This window comes from Saccoglossus kowalevskii, chromosome 8, assembly GCF_978046115.1.
Source record: "Saccoglossus kowalevskii chromosome 8, keSacKowa6.1, whole genome shotgun sequence".
In the NCBI taxonomy this organism is placed as follows: Eukaryota; Metazoa; Hemichordata; class Enteropneusta; family Harrimaniidae; genus Saccoglossus; species Saccoglossus kowalevskii.
In genome coordinates this window covers 6,011,823-6,035,677 of record NC_140648.1, presented here as the reverse complement: position 1 = coordinate 6,035,677, position 23,855 = coordinate 6,011,823, and the positions used below count along the sequence as shown (strand labels likewise).

Here is a 23,855-nt window from a genome sequence, read left to right as displayed (position 1 = left end):
CTCCGCCGCCTCTTTGCACTAGTGTTTATACACGGAACTTGATACTTCTTTTTCCAATTTAAGTTGCTTTTTAATCGCGTATTGTAGTGAAATATTGTTTAGTGGGTGAAATGTTAATGTCATAAATATTTCAAGCTTGTAAATAACAGAAACTAACACACAACGATAATAAAATTTGTGTATGAAGTTCCAAAGTACTTGCGTAATTTCCGGTTTCAATGAGTTCAAAATAGAACGTCCTTGAACACGATAAAATCACGCATAGAACTCCTTCCGAACTAGACACAAGCAGCGTAAATTTGCGCAATTTGGGTCCAGTTTGTTCTTACAAATTTTCTAAGTTTCATTTATCATTATTTAGTAAACAGGTAACTGAAAAGATTTAATTTATCCGTAAAATACGTGACGATTGACTTCGAAACGTTTGAAATTTCCAACAAACTCCCGGCACACCTTGCGCGGTATGCGTCAGATCGGTGTAGAAGACCCCGACCTACAGCGTCAATGACCATCGTGTCCTTGGTTCTAAATACCTTGGTTACATAGATCAGAGGAACATTTGACAAAATTACAGGAGAGAAGAACTTAATCTTTTCGCCACCAGTTCCTTCTTTTCATTACAAATTCATAAAATAGTTGTTTATATTCTGCACTTTCCATCAGAAGATGCGGACAAAAATAGCAAAATATTTTGAGTAAAAACTGACTCAATTTTTGACTCCCATGTGCGAAGCACAAAATGGGAGTCTTTGCAGTTAGTGTGTCTGTATGTGTGTATGTGTGTATGTGTGTGTGTATGTGTGTCCGACTGTTCCACTGCTATCTCAAGAACCATACATCGGTTTTTGATGAAACTTGGTGCATAGATGCTCTGGGCCAATGCGCAGATTTGATTAGGTTTTGGTAAAAATCCATGCTCGTTAATTACCTAATTTGCATGATAATTAGCTAATTTTTAGCTGTTCTATGACTGTTCCACTGATATCTAAAGAACCACTCTTTGGATTTTGATGAAACTTGGTACATAGATGCTCTGAACATATGCGCAGATTTGATTAATTTTTGGTAAAAATCTGTGCATATTAATTACCTAATTTGCATGATAATTAGCTATTTTTTAGTGGTTCCATGACTGTTCCACTGATATCTAAACAACCACTCATTGGATTTTGATGAAACTTGGTACATAGATGCTCTGAACTAATGCTAGGTTTTGATTAGTTTTTGGTAATAATCCGTGGATACTAATTACCTAATTTGCATAATGATTAGTCAATTTTCGGTTTTTCCACTGATATCTCAAGTACTAATCATCACATTTCAATGAAACTTGGTACATAGATGTCATACGACACTGCACAGACCTGATAGTTTTTATGGTAATATCAGTACATATTAATTACCTAATTTGCATAATTAATTAACTTTCAGCATTTGATATAAGTAGTTAGCATTACATTTCAATGAAACTTGGTACTTACATACTCAAGGACTATGCAGAGATTGATTGTTTTCGATAAATATTTGTGCATATTAATCACCTAATTTGCATAATTAGTTAATTTTCAGCTTTTCCACGGGTATCTCAAGTACTAATCATCGCATTTCAATGAAACTTGGTACATAGATCCTTTAGGACTATGCAGAGACCTGATTAGTTTTAGGGTAAATAATTGTGCATATTAATTACCTAATTTGCATAATTAATTTTCAGCTTTTCTACTGATATCTAAAGTAATAATCATCATATTTCAATGAATCTAGAATTATGCAGACCCAATTAGTTTCCGGTAAATATTTGTGCATATTAATCACCTAATTTGCATAATTAACCAACTTTCACACTGATATCTCAGGTACTATACATCACATATCAATGAATGTACATGGATGCTGTAGGACAATAGACAGACCTGAATAATTGTGGGTTAAAATCTGTACATATTAATTACCTAATTTGCATAATTAACCAATTTTAATCTTTCACACTGATATCTAAAGTACCGTAAAAACTCCAAAATTTCGACCGGTTTTAGATAATTTGTGTTAGAAATGTGACGTGTTTTTAGAGTCAAAATTAAGGTGCATTTTCGGACGGTCGAATTTTTCAGAATAGAAATCAGCAAAAAAAAATGGGGATGATAGACAGTGTGCTTCATTAGTTTTTAAAAAATGCAATGTCCGTCAATTGACGTAAACTTCCTCATGTTTCACGGTAAAAGCAAAGGTCGTGGCCGAGTTGTAACTCAAAATCTAAACAAAGTCATCAATCAGTGAGTATTATGACAAGCAAAACAAAACATCGAGACGCGGAGAAGAGGTCAGCACAAAACTAATAGGTCAAAAGACAAAGCTGTCTCGCACTACCTAGGAAAACTTGCGAATGTTCGAAGTACAGGTACCCATTGGACAAAAGATACATGGAAGTTTAGCAAACGATCTCCCCGACCCAGTGCAATGTATCCGGTTAGAATCAAAGCTCACGTGTCCCTTATTTGAGCACCGTACCGGTGATTTGAGGGACCAAATTCTGCCGTAAATTCGCCCTTGGATTAAAAAATATAATGGGATTTAAGAAAATAAAATGGGACTTTTAAGGTGTATTTTGGCGTCATTTTTCGGACATTTCAATCAATCCTGCCGGCTATAATAGAGTCTAAGTTTTACCGTAGTCATTGACGTCTGTCTATTCAAGAGTACACGTGTATGATTTTTATCGTGACTAGCGTGAGTGGGTAAGCTTCCTTTCGAGAATGAGCTGTTATCACTGTGAACAATGTTAAATTATTCTTCAGATGACCAGTTTATTTTTTAAAAACAACTAATTTTTTTATTTAAAAAAAATCATGCCGTTTTCGCATCATCCAGCTTTTTGATTGGTTAATTAGCGATTTGACCTATTTGACCTAAGAGAACATGGCGGATATCCTACAGCATCAAACGTTTATACGAGACCGGAATCATTCGCTTACGATGAAACTAAGTTGACTTTTATTTGTATTTCATAACCATTCAACAAATTTATTTTGTGTACATTATTATAATCACTACTGAGTACAGTAATAATCAACAATTCAGAAACGCAGCATGCCGAGATTTTTGTGTTCGTTTTTATTTGAAACTTCGTTTATTTAGAATATATTTTCGTTACCAATAAAATAAAAATCTCTCAGTCAATCAGAAACCCGGATTCATGCCTTTGAGGAAGGTCCCGTTTGAACGCTCACATCGTTTTTTTTTTCGTTTGGGGGAAAACTAAAACTGGTCGCAATTTTCGAATAAGAATGAGTCGGCAATTTTTAGTGGAGTCGAAAATTTGGAGGTAAATAAAACACCGAAACCCGGCAAATAAATAGGCGGTCAAATTTTTAGAGGGGTCGAAATTTTGGAGTTTTCACGGTGCTAATTATTCCATTTCAATGAAACTTAGTACAAAGATGCTCTAGGACAATGTACAAACCTAATTAGTTTGGGGTAAAAATCTGTTCATATTAATTCCCTAATAAGCATAATAATTCATAATTTTTTGGTTCTAATCACATTTCAATTAAACTTGGAGACATAGATTTTCTGTTACATTGCGCAGACCTCATTAGTTTTACACTCAAATCTGGTCATATTAATTTTCTGATTTGCATAATTAGTTTTCAGCTAAGTAATTTCGAATTATATTTAATGTGTCTCCAATACTCTCAGCACATGGGAGTTCTTTCTAAGCTTTCTTTGATTGTCTGTTGGCTCCAAAACTAAGAAAAAAGTGCAGACAAATTTGGGCGAGAAAGTCTGGTGGTGAAAAGTTTTAACTAGATCTTGTGGAGCTTAACAAATGACAGTTTACCTATTATCACATAGACAGCCCCACAAATGTTACCTTATACATGTATCATTACATTTCTGTTGCAGTCAATGTGTTTAAAATGGAAACCCTTGAATTGTATACCTGAAACAAAATATTTTCAAAATAGCATGAACATTTCACTTGATTCTGAGAGTAGAGGATTTGCCTTAATGTATCAAATTGAAAGTTTGAATGTTAACAGTTATTGTAATTGAGAGCTGTCATAAAATATCCGGGTTCAGAATCACATTGTAAAGAAATATCACATGTTTTGAGTATTAATCAAATTGAGTTGTGGTATTGAAATAAATGAACTATTCTCTTTACCCATCTGCCATCAAATATGGAATGTTTTTCCTGTCTATAACAAAAGACTCATTTCATTTACCAGTAGACTGTGGACTAATGTACTTGTGACATATGTCGCATATATTGTCTATGCTTTTAGCAAACCTGATGGAAGTATCTGAATTTATTATATTTGTTTGGAAAAGCTGATGCTAAAATTCTAATTCTTCTAATTCCTTAACTTATATTTGTCATTAATACATGTGAATTAATTTCTAAAATAGAAATATTTACTTTGTTTTAATTTAGCACTTCAGAGGAATAAGTGAAAACAAAATCCAGCTAATTTAACTTTTGTACTAATATACAATATGTAATGACATTGTTTTCAACAGACTGATATTAAGGTGGAGTTCTACAACAGTACTGAAAGACGTATACAATTTACGAGTCCTAACGTGTTCTTGTCAGGTGAGACAAATCTGTTTATATGTAGGTGGATTATATGTAGGTGGATTATATGTAGGTGGATTACTCAGGTGTAATGTTTTTGAGAGGGGTATGCTGCACTAATGTTTTAACTTGAGGTTGATCAAACTTTGAGTAAAGTATTAAGGATTTATGAATACTTTGTGAAGCTATTTGTTATTGTTATACGTGTTCATATGCAAAATAAAAAACGAAATATAGAAAGCCTTCTATTTGAAGGGTATGCCATATTATCTTCTCGGGTCCTTTAATGACAATGATTTGTATTTTATCAACTAAAACTAAGTGAATTTAAAAGTATTCAGCCAGGTTGTTTGTGGAGAATGTACGGTAACCCATGAATCATGATTTTACTTCACAGCCCAAACTCACACTGTAATTGAGGAAACACAGCCAGGGCAGACATTTGTTAACATGGAGTTACAGGGATTTAATTTGGTACACCAAGCACATAATGTCATGTTAACTCCAATAAAATGTCAAGACGACATTGAACCAAGTAAGTATGGTGAGCCAGGAATAAGATGAACTAATTTCAGAATGTCCTTGAACCAAAGTATGGCTGGCCAAGAGTAGAATGTAAGAATGGTTTTTACATTTTTTAACTGAGATAATTAGTGTCTCTGAACGTTGAAATGGACAACCTGGATTCATTGTTTAAGCATTCAAATACTGTAAATCATATTTATCATGTGGTAAACTTGTTTGTTGGGCTGGGCATACTTGTAGAATTTAAACTTAAACAACAATAACAATTCAGTTGTCTGTAACTCGCTGTTCGATGAACTGTTAGTTAAAGTTTGAGTTACTAAATTTGAACATTGAAGAAAATAAGAAATGTCAGTTGCCTGTAACTTGGTTAAATGGTAATTGAGTATCAAGCTATAAATTGGACATGGTTTTGCAAAAGTGGGCATGGTTTCTGAAATATGGACATTGTCATTTTTCTGCATAACAATTCAGCATCTCTATAAAATGAGTATTAATCTGCAGGTTGCAACACTTTTTCCAGAGATTGTAGATGTGTTATATATGAATAATAGCTAATCGGCGATTTTTGATAAATTGACAAAAAGATTTGGCTCCCTGGATGTAAAAACGAACATATTCTGGTGAAAAAACACAAACTTAGACATTTAAAAAAAAGGTTATATGTAAAATTGTTATAATGTTTATGTCTCTTGTTTTCTTATTTTACAATTCTCAAGAATAAAATTTGCAATTTCAATTTTGTAACACAGTATTCATTTTAATCTTCCATGAATAATTTATTTACTTACATGTAGCAATCAGGTGACCGCGTGTTGAGTAATGTCTATTTGCTCATATTCACATATAATATGCGTTAATTTTCTTTTTACAGAAGAGGTTGGTATACATATAAATCTAAAATGATCAAACTCAATCCTATTTTTCTTCAGATGCCAATGTTACAATGCGTATGTTTGTACCCTGGTACAGAGAAGATGTCTACTCTGTTTCCAAGGCAACAGAGGCTAACAAATTGTTGCTACGACTACAAATGAACAGACCAGCAAATGATGAGAGACTAGTTCAAGTTCACATGTATCTCAATCCTAAATGTCAGTATAAAGTAGAGATGAAATCTAGCTTCTCTGACTGCATGGGCCAGGTATGTGACATTTTTCATAGTCAGTCAGCCATCATGGATCATCTATGTTACAGATCAATTCAGTAAAGAAAAAACACAAAAGCCTAAACAAACTATTTTAACCAGATTGAGGTGATTAGGAATGACCAGCAAAAATACAGAAAATTTAAAGGCACTTTTTCAAATCCTTGATTTTTTTCAAATAAATTTCTGAATGTAAATAAAATATAAGATACTGGAGCATTATTATAACAATGGCTCTACAGCATTATACTCAAGTGGCCATCTTGGGTACCTTAAGTTTTTCTGTCTGTCGGTCTCATACAGAGAAATAACTATAATGTTTTGATTCTATAGGAAATGAAGCATGATATCCTTTGATGAGCTTCTATAAACTTTACAGCAGCCATCCTGCGGGGTATATAAACAATGAACAAACAAAACAATACCATTACTAACAATAGAGGGTGCAAGAAGTTCAAGTGTGGTGGGCATGTGCATCCCTGATGAAAAGCAAGTTTTGATTCCAGCATTACAGCCTGACATTTTTTGTTGCTGACACAGATAAGTTTTGATTCCAGCATTACAGCATCATATTTTAGTATCTGACACAGTGATAGGTTTTGATTCCAGCATTACAGCATCATATTTTAGTATCTGACATACTGGTAGTGATAATTATTCTGAATCTATTTTCAGGTGATACGGTTCTATGCTGCATTGTTGCCTTCATTCATCGTCAATAATATCATATTGGCTTTCTCAAGACAACTACAGTTATTGAGCACCAATGGTGAGTATATTGAAGGAAATTAAATTTCAACATATTTTTATTTCATAAAATATTGATTTCACTTTTGTTTAGTATATCAAAACATTTATATATTACCTGGACGTACTTACAGAAACACAAATAAAATGTTACAAATTACAGGGTCTTTAGAAATATGACATGGCAGTATGCCATTTACTAATGCATCTTTTAGAGATGCATTTCTAATAGAGCAGTAAATCTCCAAGATGGTGAACGTGTTTGAAAACACATCAAGACAGTTTCAGCATTTCACCACTTTGCACAATTCTGGGCTTTATACGCCAACTAGTTGGATTGGAAAGATTTATAATGATGGAGTTTTTACGAGGATACCACAAAGTATACACTCAGACAGTACACAGTCACATTAATCTTGTTTACTTATTATACTCCCTGTGTACTGTCTTCTTCCATACTTTGTGGTATTTTCTCATTCAGTCCATATTGTCAGTAAATCAATGCAATCAAAACAGACTATTGAATACAATATTGCTTTGATGTATGCAAATAATAGTGACTATCAGATTTATTATGTTTGATTAGATTTTAATTTATTTGTATTACAAGGCCTCCAGGCCATAAACAAACAAAAAATATTAAAATTGGAATATACAAACTATAAATAAATGTACATATGTAGACAGTTCAAATTTAAAATTACATACTAATTTTGTCTTTGAATATCATCACACTAGCATCTGTATTGCACATTACAGATATAAAATTTATCAGTGTTTGGGTGGTTAATATATTGACATACTACGTGTTCTACTCACAAATCCAGATATTTATCAGTGTTTGGGTGGTTAATATATTGACATACTACGTGTTCTACTCACAAATCCAGATATTTATCAGTGTTTGGGTGGTTAATATATTGACATACTAAGTGTTCTACTTACAAATCCTGATATTTATCAGTATTTGGGTGGTTAATATATTGACATACTAAGTGTTCTACTCACAAATCCTGATATTTATCAGTGTTTGGGTGGTTAATATATTGACATACTAAGTGTTCTACTCACAAATCCTGATATTTATCAGTGTTTGGGTGGTTAATATATTGACATACTAAGTGTTCTACTCACAAATCCTGATATTTATCAGTGTTTGGGTGGTTAATATATTGACATACTAAGTGTTCTACTCACAAATCCAGATATTTATCAGTGTTTGGGTGGTTAATATATTGACATACTACGTGTTCTACTCACAAATCCTGATATTTATCAGTGTTTGGGTGGTTAATATATTGACATACTAAGTGTTCTACTTACAAATCCTGATATTTATCAGTGTTTGGGTGGTTAATATATTGACATACTAAGTGTTCTACTCACAAATCCTGATATTTATCAGTGTTTGGGTGGTTAATATATTGACATACTAAGTGTTCTACTTACAAATCCTGATATTTATCAGTGTTTGGGTGGTTAATATATTGACATACTAAGTGTTCTACTCACATATCCTGATATTTATCAGTGTTTGGGTGGTTAATATATTGACATACTAAGTGTTCTACTCACAAATCCAGATATTTATCAGTGTTTGGGTGGTTAATATATTGACATACTAAGTGTTCTACTCACAAATCCTGATATTTATCAGTGTTTGGGTGGTTAATATATTGACATACTAAGTGTTCTACTCACAAATCCTGATATTTATCAGTGTTTGGGTGGTTAATATATTGACATACTAAGTGTTCTACTTACAAATCCTGATATTTATCAGTGTTTGGGTGGTTAATATATTGACATACTAAGTGTTCTACTCACAAATCCTGATATTTATCAGTGTTTGGGTGGTTAATATATTGACATACTAAGTGTTCTACTTACAAATCCTGATATTTATCAGTGTTTGGGTGGTTAATATATTGACATACTAAGTGTTCTACTCACAAATCCTGATATTTATTAGTGTTTGGGTGGTTAATATATTGACCTACTAAGTGTTCTACTCACAAATCCAGATATTTATCAGTGTTTGGGTGGTTAATATATTGACATACTAAGTGTTCTACTCACAAATCCTGATATTTATCAGTGTTTGGGTGGTTAATATATTGACATACTAAGTGTTCTACTCACAAATCCTGATATTTATCAGTGTTTGGGTGGTTAATATATTGACCTACTAAGTGTTCTACTCACAAATCCTGATATTTATCAGTGTTTGGGTGGTTAATATATTGACATACTAAGTGTTCTACTTTCAAATCTTGATATTTATCAGTGTTAGGGTGGTTAATATATTGACATACTAAGTGTTCTACTTACAAATCCTGATATTTATCAGTGTTTGGGTGGTTAATATATTGACATACTAAGTGTTCTACTCACAAATCCCGATATTTATCAGTGTTTGGGTGGTTAATATATTGACATACTAAGTGTTCTACTCACAAATCCTGATATTTATCAGTGTTTGGGTGGTTAATATATTGACCTACTAAGTGTTCTACTCACAAATCCAGATATTTATCAGTGTTTGGGTGGTTAATATATTGACCTACTAAGTGTTCTCCTCACATATCCTGGTAGGCAGGCATACATCTGTGCCATTGTTTACTTTACACAACATAGCAACACTGATAATCCTTCATCTTGTCCCATTTTAATGTTTAGTGGGAAACAATAACCTTTTCACCACCAGACTTTCTCACCCAAATTATTCTGCACTTTTTCTGGAAAGGAACCCAAATTTTGGAGCCAACAGACAAAATTTGGGTAAATTTTATAACTTGTATTGTCTTGGGTTTCAGAAATTTGCCAGTCATTTACATATGTTCAATCTGACTACAACAAACCATTCAAAGTTGTGCCATTCGTCGTTGTTCTTAAGTTATTAGTTGGGTAAGTACAATCAACAATTCAATCTTTTTGTAATGGAAACTGCATTGAAAGTCATACTGACCCATTGCCTGATATTATTTCATGCATGATTATTTAGAAATACCAGATTCGGCTGACACCCTGCCCATCCTAAACCCCGCCCTTGGGCGATGATTCAAATAGTGGGCGATGTTTTGGTCCACACATTGCCTGACTGAACCAACAAACATTTTTACAGACCTCAATTTTCCCGTCCATCATTTTGTATCGAGCACGCTATTTCAAATAAGACGCTAAAATAATTTACTGTGAAGTCGAAAAGCATTAAAACTTCAATAAAACCAATGCTGTATACGAATTGTTGTTGCGTATTATGACTCATTAAAATACATTTCACTTACGTTTATTACACTCGAATAAAGTCCACGCTTGAAAAAAATGTTATTTACGAAGTTTAAAATATCCAAGCCTTCCTGTTTCGAACCTCTTGGTTGTTATCAGTAATGTTTAATCTTTGTCTGTATAAATTAGTTGGTAAACAAGAAATGGGCGAACTAAAATGTCTGCATTTCACAAGCGACATGATTATTAAAAAACACAGAGTTAAGCAGTCATGTACGTTCTATAAAGCTAACCTTGTACACATAATCTTGTACTGACGTATTTGTTAGAGTTGAAAGATTTTTGAACACATGACAAGTAACTATATAAATTTGCGTCAAGCTGGATGGCCCGAATTTAAATATCAGTGCGTGAACTCTGCAGGTCATTGCCCACCCAATGCCGCACGTAATTCAAACGCGTGGTCATTAGAGTTCAGTCAAAATGTACATGAATATTGCGATCGAAGTGCGCTGTCCAGAGTTTATTATATTATAGTAAAATTTAACTTGACGCATGGTATGGTTTATATTACATGTTCACTTCATTTCGAATTAAAAAATCACCATTGGAACATCAATGAATCACAAGTATTTAAAATATTTTCTCGACTTTCCATAGATATCTGACTACTATCATTTTTGACTCCCATGTGCGAAGCACAAAATGGGAGTCTTTGCAGTTAGTGTGTCTGTATGTGTGTATGTGTGTATGTGTGTATGTGTGTATGTGTGTATGTGTGTGTGTATGTGTGTATGTGTGTCCGACTGTTCCACTGCTATCTCAAGAACCATACATCGGTTTTTGATGAAACTTGGTGCATAGATGCTCTGGGCCAATGCGCAGATTTGATTAGGTTTTGGTAAAAATCCATGCTCGTTAATTACCTAATTTGCATGATAATTAGCTAATTTTTAGCTGTTCTATGACTGTTCCACTGATATCTAAAGAACCACTCATTGGATTTTGATGAAACTTGGTACATAGATGCTCTGAACATATGCGCAGATTTGATTAATTTTTGGTAAAAATCCGTGCATATTAATTACCTAATTTGCATGATAATTAGCTATTTTTTAGTGGTTCCATGACTGTTCCACTGATATCTAAACAACCACTCATTGGATTTTGATGAAACTTGGTACATAGATGCTCTGAACTAATGCTAGGTTTTGATTAGTTTTTGGTAATAATCCGTGGATACTAATTACCTAATTTGCATAATGATTAGTCAATTTTCGGTTTTTCCACTGATATCTCAAGTACTAATCATCACATTTCAATGAAACTTGGTACATAGATGTCATACGACACTGCACAGACCTGATAGTTTTTATGGTAATATCAGTACATATTAATTACCTAATTTGCATAATTAATTAATTTTCAGCATTTGATATAAGTAGTTAGCATTACATTTCAATGAAACTTGGTACTTACATACTCAAGGACTATGCAGAGATTGTTTTCGATAAATATTTGTGCATATTAATCACCTAATTTGCATAATTAGTTAATTTTCAGCTTTTCCACGGGTATCTCAAGTACTAATCATCGCATTTCAATGAAACTTGGTACATAGATCCTTTAGGACTATGCAGAGACCTGATTAGTTTTAGGGTAAATAATTGTGCATATTAATTACCTAATTTGCATAATTAATTTTCAGCTTTTCTACTGATATCTAAAGTACTAATCATCATATTTCAATGAATCTAGAATTATGCAGACCCAATTAGTTTCCGGTAAATATTTGTGCATATTAATCACCTAATTTGCATAATTAACCAACTTTCACACTGATATCTCAGGTACTATACATCACATATCAATGAATGTACATGGATGCTGTAGGACAATAGACAGACCTGAATAATTGTGGGTTAAAATCTGTACATATTAATTACCTAATTTGCATAATTAACCAATTTTAATCTTTCACACTGATATCTAAAGTACCGTAAAAACTCCAAAATTTCGACCGGTTTTAAATAATTTGTGTTAGAAATGTGACGTGTTTTTAGAGTCAAAATTAAGGTGCATTTTCGGACGGTCGAATTTTTCAGAATAGAAATCAGCAAAAAAAAATGGGGATGATAGACAGTGTGCTTCATTAGTTTTTAAAAAATGCAATGTCCGTCAATTGACGTAAACTTCCTCATGTTTCACGGTAAAAGCAAAGGTCGTGGCCGAGTTGTAACTTAAAATCTAAACAAAGTCATCAATCAGTGAGTATATATGACAAGCAAAACAAAACATCAAGACGCGGAGAAGAGGTCAGCACAAAACTAATAGGTCAAAAGACAAAGCTGTCTCGCACTACCTAGGAAAACTTGCGAATGTTCGAAGTACAGGTACCCATTGGACAAAAGATACATGGAAGTTTAGCAAACGATCTCCCCGACCCAGTGCAATGTATCCGGTTAGAATCAAAGCTCACGTGTCCCTTATTTGAGCACCGTACCGGTGATTTGAGGGACCAAATTCTGCCGTAAATTCGCCCTTGGATTAAAAAATATAATGGGATTTAAGAAAATAAAATGGGACTTTTAAGGTGTATTTTGGCGTCATTTTTCGGACATTTCAATCAATCCTGCCGGCTAAAATAGAGTCTAAGTTTTACCGTAGTCATTGACGTCTGTCTATTCAAGAGTACACGTGTATGATTTTTATCGTGACTAGCGTGAGCGGGTAAGCTTCCTTTCGAGAATGAGCTGTTATCACTGTGAACAATGTTAAATTATTCTTCAGATAACCAGTTTATTTTTTAAAAACAACTAATTTTTTTATTTAAAAAAAATCATGCCTTTTTCGCATCATCCAGCTTTTTGATTGGTTAATTAGCGATTTGACCTATTTGACCTAAGAGAACATGGCGGATATCCTACAGCATCAAACGTTTATACGAGACCGGAATCATTCGCTTACGATGAAACTAAGTTGACTTTTATTTGTATTTCATAACCATTCAACAAATTTATTTTGTGTACATTATTATAATCACTACTGAGTACAGTAATAATCAACAATTCAGAAACGCAGCATGCCGAGATTTTTGTGTTCGTTTTTATTTGAAACTTCGTTTATTTAGAATATATTTTCGTTACCAATAAAATAAAAATCTCAGTCAATCAGAAACCCGGATTCATGCCTTTGAGGAAGGTCCCGTTTGAACGCTCACATCGGTTTTTTTTTCGTTTGGGGGAAAACTAAAACTGGTCGCAATTTTCGAATAAGAATGAGTCGGCAATTTTTAGTGGAGTCGAAAATTTGGAGATAAATAAAACACCGAAACCCGGCAAATAAATAGGCGGTCAAATTTTTAGAGGGGTCGAAATTTTGGAGTTTTCACGGTGCTAATTATTCCATTTCAATGAAACTTAGTACAAAGATGCTCTAGGACAATGTACAAACCTAATTAGTTTGGGGTAAAAATCTGTTCATATTAATTCCCTAATAAGCATAATAATTCATAATTTTTTGGTTCTAATCACATTTCAATTAAACTTGGAGACATAGATTTTCTGTTACATTGCGCAGACCTCATTAGTTTTACACTCAAATCTGGTCATATTAATTTTCTGATTTGCATAATTAGTTTTCAGCTAAGTAATTTCGAATTATATTTAATGTGTCTCCAATACTCTCAGCACATGGGAGTTCTTTCTAAGCTTTCTTTGATTAATGATTTAAATGCGCCCACGTTTATGTTTGTCTAATTATTACTAATGCAACGCATTATCAATTCGGTAATATTGAAATATTCACAGACCCAATACCCCGGGTCAGCATCCTAACAATAGTAAACTTGAGTTTGCATAATTAACATGAAAGTACATTACAAAGTTGAAATATTCAGAGCTGGTACAATATTGTAAACAAATTTGCATAATTAGAAAAGCAGTGCACTAAGTAAACGACTTTGATATATTCAAAGCCAGTACAGAGTTGCATAATTACAGTACCGTCGGATATAATAATTTTACTAGATTGACGCTCGGACCACAAAAGTAAAAGGTTGCTAAGGTAACGCACCAGTTCAGCGCGCGACTTGGGGTCAAACTTCGGTCAACACACACTTGATGCCAGCATCACCGCGCAGCAAGTTTCGCAAAGTACTTGAAGTTCAATTGCGTCCCAAAATGATGTCGCTGATCACTCAGTTGTCGCAGCGTGTGTTGTGTCATTTCCATGATGCACCCCGTTTAGACTTTGACATCTTAGTGCATGTTCTTGTTCACGTAAAATGCGACCTCTCATCAATGTATTAAAACACTTTGAATTTATACTTTGCATGATTATATTCGGTCAAAGCGAAACATTATTTTTTCTAGACCATTTTTATCAACGCAGGGTTATTTTTCCAGACAAGATGGGCCTCGTAATATCTGCCCGGGCGATCTTTTGGTCCACATTTTTCTAAAAAAAATCGAATCCTCCATAAGATCGCCCAGGGCGGGGTATCAGCCGAATCTGGTAGTCAATTTTGAAAAAAATTTAAAAATATGTATTAAGCCCAGTGTTTACCTTAAGCAAATTTATCAGTGAGAAATGTTGAATATAAAATGCAGGAAATTACATGGAATATTTCTTAGAGTTCTGTCAGAACCCTTGTCACCTGACTGAGAAAATATTGCAAAAATAAGGCTTAGAAGGGAACACTGGCAAACGTGAGTTAAAAACATATAGGTCACAGCTTCTTTTTTAGGTTTTTTGGCAGAATTGTAGACATGATAAATAAAAAATTCACAAATTTAATGACAAGCTGCTAGTGTGTGTTCATCATTGAAACCAAATTGACTGAACACATTTTCCTTTTATTGGCATTATATTCGGTGTCCTTTGTTTTAGGATTGATGCTGTAGACCAAGTATGGCAATCACTACGGATACCAAAGCTGGATGTGTTGGTTATGGAAGACAATTATTTTGGTTTTGGAGCTGTAGGATTAGTTATGTTCATATTTGCCTATGCAGTAATATGGCTGGTGGCACATATAATTACAATATTGGTCAAAACTGCCGGGAAAATCATCATGATCACACTTGCGTAAGTAGATACTAGTATCTCTCTCTCTTGAATTGGTTTCAACATTTGTAGTGCCTGATATTCACACAATATTAGCAAGCATGAGTGTATGCAGCCATGGGTAGATCACAATCTGTCTAACCACATACTTTCATAGCTAGGATATATAGTATTACATAATACAAAATAATTAATACATGAACATTTTGATATTATTGATAATACAATTTTCATATAAAATAATGGGTGTTCATCGAAAAATGCTATAAAAAACAGTAGGAGAGCAAACAGATAACTCAGCACCTGAAATGTTGACTGAATTTCACTTCTTTTGTCACCTCAAGTGTTGACTGATTTTCACTCTTCTTGTCACCTCAAGTGTTGACTGAATTTCACTCTTCTTGTCACCTCAAATGATGACTGAATTTCACTCTTCTTGTCACCTCAATTGTTGACTGAATTTCACTTTTCTTGTCACCTCAAATGTTGTCTGAATTTTATTCTTTCCTCTCAGACGTAAGATTGAGATTAAAAAGAACACTGTGTCTACCGGTTCACCATGGTTGTTATATTTATTCGTGGGTGTTCTTTTATCACTGTCAATGCGTTTATGTGGAACAGTGGGTTTGGTACTAGGATTAATAATTTATTTTTTTAAGGTGAGTAAAATATTACAGTTGATCTTTCAATCTAAGTTAAATGTGTCAATACATTTGATTTTAATATAAACAAAAATAATCATATTTTGTTTTATATTTAAAGCGCGGTAGTCGACGCGCTGCACATGTGCGAGATATATGGGTCTCATAGAAACAAAGATGGCGACTTTGACAGTTGCACAAATCAACGAGTACGAACTTAGATGTTTCCAAGCTTTAATTGAGTAATTTTCATGTTATTGGAAGCTATCAAAGGAGTCACCGGCGGCAATCAGTGCAAGTCGCGCCAAGGCCAAACCTCATACTTCTGATTTCCATTTGAAGAGCACATTGGATTGTGGAAAAATCAATGTTTATCAACACAAATGTCGCACATGTGCAGTGCGACGACTACTGCGCTTTAAGTCAGTAACAATGTAATTATGTCACATTGGAACCACTTCAAATAAGAATATGTATATATACACTTTAAAGCGAACCTAAATGCGGCCTTAATTTATAGTTGTGTATATTCTAAACTATATTCAAAATAATATTGCAGTGGTTTAATTTTGTTTTAATTATAACTGTAGCTTGGATAGGCATTTGAAGTGATGGCAATTAAACACCATGGAGGCCATTCATGAAGGGGAATAAATAACGAACGAACATATTTAAAATCCGGGTACTTTTCAAAGCTATGACGTTTTAGTATCTGATTGCATTCGTATACGCCATTGTACATAGCCGTTCTCGCTGCCAAGCATTGTGTACTACTAGTATAAACTCAACTTTTATATGCACAATGTGCTTTTTATAACTTTATAGGTTAGAGCCTTATGCGTTTGAACCACAGTATTCTGAGAGTGAAAGCCCAATTACGTTAAAGTGCCGTACTTCCCCGATCGTAAGCCCCTCCCGAGTATGAAGCCCATTCCTATGTTTTTACTTGGTATTTATTGAGTTGAGAGCATTCACGATTATAAGCCCAGAGTGTTTTTACTGGGCGTCGACGATATTCTTTAAAATATGCGTGTAAAGGGTGTGTCATTTCATAATAATCGTGATTGGCATGGTAGTTTGATTAATGCTTTTTGTTTTATGAGAAAACTTGCATTAAATTCAGAGTGCATGGCGAATGTACACAACGTGGTTCGCATCAGTTCTATTCTGTCATTTACTCAGGATGAACCCCGATGTTGCAATTCTGGAGTAATCCATAATTCTTTTAGTTGTAGCTTTCGAAAAGCCAAAAATGTGATCGTTAAGTCGTGTACCTGGTTATTGGGCATGGTTTAGTTTGAGACTACCATGAAAGGCCTAGGGTTTGAACGATGAGACATGTTGGCGACCGAGAAGGGTGTTTAAATTTATATTTCGGAAATTGAAAATCGCCAGATTTTAGAAAAAAAAACCATCGTTTTTTTCGTTGCAATCAGTGCTACAGATCGCATTTTAACATTGCGGTAATTCACTTCCGCTTTGTGTTAAAAAATCATCGTCAATAATCGGAAAATTTCATCATTACGACACATCATTTTGATTGGTTAATGAAAGACATGACCTGTTATGTCAAAGGAAGTTGTTCCAGGTCAAATCGTGCGTACGATCGAAAACATACCAAAAGGATGATAATGATAAATGCCTTCGTTCACTGTTTCCTCACAGACCCGACCTATTATTTCACCTTAAATTCAGACGGTATGTAAATCGTATTGTAATAAAATGTGTGTGTTTTTTATGAACATGTTTCTTCATTGTAAGTGTCGTTCAAATTAATGACGCATTTTTTTTTTCAAAAATAAGTATTATTTTCCCAAGCCCGGCGTGGTGAACGAATAATTTTTTTGGATAATATTTTGTTGTTTGCAAGATGGTTACAGTGTTTAACCCCAAAACAAAATCATTTTTTCTGAGTTGGTCCTCGAGTACAAGCTCATCCCTTACTTTTCCCTTACGTGTTCATGCCTCCTGGCTTATGATCAGGGAAGTACGGTATACTGTGAAGATTCAGATCAGTCCAGTGTGAGTGATGAGAGTATATCGTCGACGATGCCCCTTGTTCGGATGAAAGTTTTATTTCAAATTACACGGAAGTCTGTGAACAATCTGCTTGGTATTCCTGTGACACTTGTCCCATGACTTGCCAGTGCAGCCCTGTGAATACATGGACGAAAAATGTTTCCACCACCACCCTACGAACTCAAGATTGCATACTCCAGCATCCATACTTTGAATAATTTGCACGCCGCACAGTGCAGTACTGGAAACAGCATTTATTAGACAGTTAGACAAAAAAACAAAACAAAATGCCTGTCTCGATCAAATGCACATCCATAATGTTTGTATGTTGATACGCTTGTAAATAACATTAATGTAAAAGTCGAAACAACCTAGACTAGAAGTCAATTCACCTGTCCAGCCAACTATGGCTCCCTAAGTTGCTTATATTTAATCAGATACTAGATTCGTCATCAGATCAGATTTCGTCATCATGCTTTGTTGCCTTTTCTGTTATTCCTCATGAGGGCGTTTTTTTATGGCAAGATGGTGCAAACGGAAGTCCTTCGCATGTTTATGGTTTCTCATATTTAAATCATCATAACTCTGAAGATAATCATTTTTTTTTCAAATTTATAATCAATATACATAACTTGATAAATACAAACACCAAAATAGGCTCTATTTAGTTCCCCTTTAACTGTTTTATTCTTTCATTACTTGTGTACAGCTGCCAATATCTGCTTGTGTTTCATACAACAATGTTTGAGCAATAACCAGTATCAAAATAAAATAACATTTTCTTATAGGTTGCTAGACACTATGCAGTTGTAGAAAGGACAAGGCTTTGTCTGAATTTGGTGAGTTAGCTGTAGTTTCTTGGAGTTCAGTCAGTCTGTTTATTTGTTTGTTCTTTTGATCATTCATGATTCATATTGATTTAAGATCCATTCATTTATTAATCCAATTATAATTCCAATCATTTATAATTAATTTATGCTCTCAGTCAGTTAGTGAAATATTAGACTGTCAACAGTCCTCAGGCATAATTAGATAGTATACTATATCATCAGCAAATGCCGAAGGCGTTTGCAAGAAATGCTGCAGGCCTGAGGACTGTTAACACCCTTAAACTCCCTCAGGCGACATTTAATTAATTTAATTTCCTATAATTACACAATGTTCATCTAAAAACGCAATAAAAAATGTCCATGTAACATCCATAAAAATGATGATTTTGAGCTATTTATCATTGATTTTGTATGACAATGCTTTTTGATAAATTTGTCACTCCTATTACCCCCCCCCCCCTTATCCCTGACAGGAGATGCATGTATAGTGTACAGAATCATAACAAAAAATGTAATCCCCCCTGTACTTATTATTAAGAAAATTGGTGTGTATTTATACAGTTCTTGTGGAAACACAATTGCATACGGTTTTGCATATCCTAACCTACTTTCTAATTGAGAGATGCACTACTACGGTATATTCAGTTACAGTAGCTGGTACATCACAGTCCAGCAATCAAAACAGTATCTATTCCTTGTGAAAATGGCTTTTTTATTTATTAAGTTGAATGCCACAAATAATCTAAAATATGTTCTGCTTAATATTCTAGCCTGAACAATCACACGAATCAAGCAAGAAAGAAGAGGACAAGGATTCACAGATTTCAGAATCTCTGTTAGATGCTGAGAATACCTTCCATTATCAGTTTACAATACTCCTATTATGGTGTGCGTTAGTGGCTCTCAATTTTACACCACTTGTACTTTGGATCAAAAACATGCAGTGAGTCGGGTTACTTTGATAAATTTAGTTATTAATACATTTCATGCAAAATCAATACATGGTTTAAATAGAAACATCCTAGGTATTTTGTACTGCAATTGTGTAAAGTGTTAGTTGTCAAATTATTAAGAAAGGAAAGCAAAAAATAGCAAACATTAAAAATAAACATACTAATGTAAATTTTAATACTGTAGAATACTTTATTTTCGCTTGGAATTTATTTTTGCTATTTTCGCTGAAGGGATGATTCCGTGAAAATAAAATCCAGTGAATATACTGTTTTTCCTATATTTCACATTAAACTCATCAAAAATCAGTGAAAATAAATTCCATACAAAATGCCCAAAAAGCCTTTTCAGCGAAAATTAATTCCAGCGAAAATAAAGTGTTCCACAGTAGTTCATCTTCAGATTTTTAGTAATTCATGGAAACAAGTCTCAATTTACCAATATCTGAGAGAGCCTAGGTCTAGTGACACATGTTTTAACTGTTCTCACTTGTACAAACCGCTTTGCTAAGCGGAGAACATTTGTTCGGATTGGAGGCAATCACGAAAGTTCACCTGATTTTTTGATTTGTTACATAATATTTATATTGAGAGAAATTTAGATCTGAAAGATAATAAAAATACAAGATGTCAATGTTTATGCCTCCCAAGGTGAAGGATCTCCTGTGCTCTGCTGACAATATTTGACAAGTAATATATAATATTTCTGATGAAAGAATACTGTAGAATAATTTATTTTCGCTATTTCACATTAAACATCAAAAATCAGTGAAAATAAATTCTATACAAAACGCCCAAAAAGCCTTCTCAGCGAAAATTAATTCCAGCGAAAATTTATATTGTATTGTATTGTCTTTAGTAAATCCACTAAATATCTCAAGATGAATTAATTATGATGTATATGGGGAAGGTTTATTTTTTTGTCCTCTTTTTTTTATCTTCCCTGTCGACTTTGTTGAGTGGAGCTCATCATATGAGTGATTTGACCATTGTCATCCGTGTCAACTTTTTTGACTTCTTCTTGAAAACTACTAGTCTTATTGCTTTGATACTTGGTGTACATGTACCTTGGGTAGACCTCTCTCAGATTTGTTCATTTTGTAATGATATCTTCTATTCTCAAATTGTGATGAATATTTTAGTCATTTTTGGTAAAAAGTGATATTTTTGACTTCTTGTTGAAAACCCCAAGTCAGATTGCTTTGATATTATTCATGTAGGTACCTCAGATAGACATCACTCAGATTTGTTCATTTTGTGATGTCTTTAATTTTGGTGAATATTTTTGTCAAATTCTTGTTAAAAACCGCAAGTCAGATTGCTTGGATGTTATACATGTAATTACCTCAGATAGATCTCTCTCAGATTCGTTCATTTTCTAATGAAATCTTCTGTTCTTTAATTGAAGCGTGCATTGCTAACAGTGGGGCTATCTCAGCTGAGAGGCTGCTTGTTCAATTACCACAATTACTAACACTTCAAAAAATCCAGAGAGCACCCAGATTCTCTATAAAAACTATTGAATAATTCCATATTTTCATCAACAGATTAACTATGCATCTTGCTAATGATCCTTCTATATTGACCTCTATACCTGCATGTGTGTCACTGATGTTTCTACTAGACCCGAGATATAAACTACCAGCTAATCGGTGAGTGAATTATTTACCTACTTCTGTATAAAGGTACAAGATTAAATAGTTGTGTAGAATACTGTGAAATACTTTATTTTAGCTAGAATTAATTTTCGCTGAAAAGACTTTTTGGGTGTTGTGAATGGATTTTATTTTCAATGATTTTGGACGAGTTAAATGTAAATTATAGGAAAAAAAGAATATTCGCTTGATTTTATTATAATTGAATCATTCCTTCAGTGAAAATAGCGAAAATAAAGTATTTTACAGTATTTTATTTTGATAAGAGCGATAGCGTGTTATAGCATCATTGATTCTAATTTTAAACACAAATTTGGTTGTCTTATGTTTCATATATCATGAAATCACACAATTACTGTCCATTAACGCATTCAAACTTCTTTTGTCAATTTTAGTAACACAGTTATTAGCAGTCCGAATTAAGTCTGAAAATATATAAATTTAACATATGTTTCACTACTTGCAGGAGTCGTCTACCGCTGATTTCCAAATTGATGCTTTTCTCTTGTATCGGATTAGCTTCTATTGGTATGTTGTCTTTCTATCGTGTGTCACTAGTTATTGCTGGTGTGCTCGGAATCGTTGCTTTTGGTACAGCACTAGATGCGAGCATTTAATTATGTTTTTAACAAATCACAGATTTTAATCAACTTTTGTTAATTTCAAGGTAAATATTGTAAAATTAATTATGTAATTTCTTTGCAAGCTCAATTTACAGAATGTACTTTCATTGTCACTGTAAGTTTAGAAATTGAGTCAACATTATCATTAATTAACGAAAAGTGCCTCAGTAATCATGCAATGTATAATTTTCTGTTAACAATGTCTTTGAGGCATTGTGATTACTGTGGTGTTTATAACTACCATATCATTCAATATTCTCACTAATATATGGATTATGAACAATAGCAGTATGGTAATCTTATCGCCAGACACATAGTAGAGGTCAATGCGATCCTTTACTGCCTGAGTGCATACTTTGTAGTATTCTCATGATTACCGGTACTAAACTTGTCCTGTGTATAATAATAATTTTATGAGATATAACACTGTTAACAAAAACATATAATGCCAGAGAAAAATGTTTGGCTCAATCGTTTGCATTCATGAGCATATTATTTCAGTCATTACATGACATGCAGCACAAGTAATGCACATTTTCTAAATAATGTTATATATCATAATTTATTATGAATCCAAATGAAGTACAATTACTGAACAATTAATGACTTTTTCATGCTGCAGCAGATAGAAATTACTAATAGTTTGTTTCTATTTTATTTTTTGTTACTTCCTTTGTCCAAATTGAATGACTTTGAGTTGTACATAAGCTGCTCACTATACTATTTGGACTTTGACGAATGGGTGACTAGTACTAAATTATTTGATCATCAGATGAATATTGAATGTATATTTTGGAACAGTGATGAATCTTGACTGTATTTATAATATGAGAGTTCTAGGAAACTGATTTAACATTTGATCAATAATAAGATTAAAATCACTAAAGTCAATTTAAAATAATTAAATATGGTGAAAAGTCCCAGCGCTATTAACAAATCTAATCAACTATTCCTAACACATACTAATAAAGAAAAAGTTTTAAGGTCGTTCATGTGTATTAAACGGACATTCAGCTTTACATGATTTTTGTTCAGAAAAACATATGGACATGAAAATGACAATGTTTGAGCCATTTAACATATGATCCTATGGGGAGAAGATCTTGTCATATCTGAAAATATTGTTAGGCAACGTATAGATTGTCACAAAATATTAGGAGCTTCTGTGGAATACTATGTATTTTAATATGGATTCTGATGGAATTTTGTCACATGATTTTCTAAAACCATGATTTGTACTGGATAAAAATACTTAAATCTCTAAGGTATATATCCAAATCTTTAATAAAGTAGCAGTTTTAAAACAAAATATTGATACAGTAAGTTTGTTTATATTGATATTTTATGAAAGGCATAGTACAAGATAAATGAATTGATGAACTGTTAAGAGAAGTAGTTTATATTAAAATTATGAATTACAAATTGTAAGCCAGGCGTAGTCTTCAAATTCTACATTTCAGTCCTTAAATATTTTTTGATTGCGCTTGTTTTCAAATTAATTTGTATAAATGCTGTATTACTATGAAATAAAATTCTGAATGAGTGTGACGTTTCCTATTTTCCAACATACTAATCGTAACTAACTTTAGTCACATAACTAACAGTTTATCTAACTGGCACCCTGGTTAATCTTTCACCTTGAAAGTCACAAATACCTATGATTTAGGGTAAAAATATCGACTGGCTCTTATGAAGTCAGGACCTGAAAACTGTTATTACCATGTCAGCAAAACAATCACTTTCTTGGTTTCATAGTTAACTGATAAAAGTCCTTACTATGCTAACATGGTCAGACCTGGCTCGTGGGCTTTGTTCTGGTAATACATGCCACAAAAGTTAAAAGC

General features: G+C 33.4%; 1 protein-coding gene across 1 annotated transcript in view; it reads left to right on the top strand.

Annotated features, from left to right (window-relative positions):
* Positions 1 to 23,554, top strand: part of LOC102805237 (GPI inositol-deacylase-like) — a 62,446-nt gene extending 38,892 nt beyond the window's left edge. The window contains exons 12-22 of the mRNA XM_085502084.1: positions 4,522 to 4,597; positions 4,977 to 5,114; positions 6,037 to 6,248; positions 6,927 to 7,020; positions 9,815 to 9,905; positions 15,117 to 15,314; positions 15,808 to 15,952; positions 18,742 to 18,792; positions 19,554 to 19,726; positions 21,281 to 21,385; positions 21,855 to 23,554. Of these exons, the coding sequence (XP_085358210.1) occupies positions 4,522 to 4,597; positions 4,977 to 5,114; positions 6,037 to 6,248; positions 6,927 to 7,020; positions 9,815 to 9,905; positions 15,117 to 15,314; positions 15,808 to 15,952; positions 18,742 to 18,792; positions 19,554 to 19,726; positions 21,281 to 21,385; positions 21,855 to 22,005 (1,434 nt within the window). The 3' untranslated portion in view covers positions 22,006 to 23,554. The remainder of the gene's footprint in view (positions 1 to 4,521; positions 4,598 to 4,976; positions 5,115 to 6,036; positions 6,249 to 6,926; positions 7,021 to 9,814; positions 9,906 to 15,116; positions 15,315 to 15,807; positions 15,953 to 18,741; positions 18,793 to 19,553; positions 19,727 to 21,280; positions 21,386 to 21,854) is intronic.
* The last annotated feature ends 301 nt before the right edge of the window (positions 23,555 to 23,855 follow it).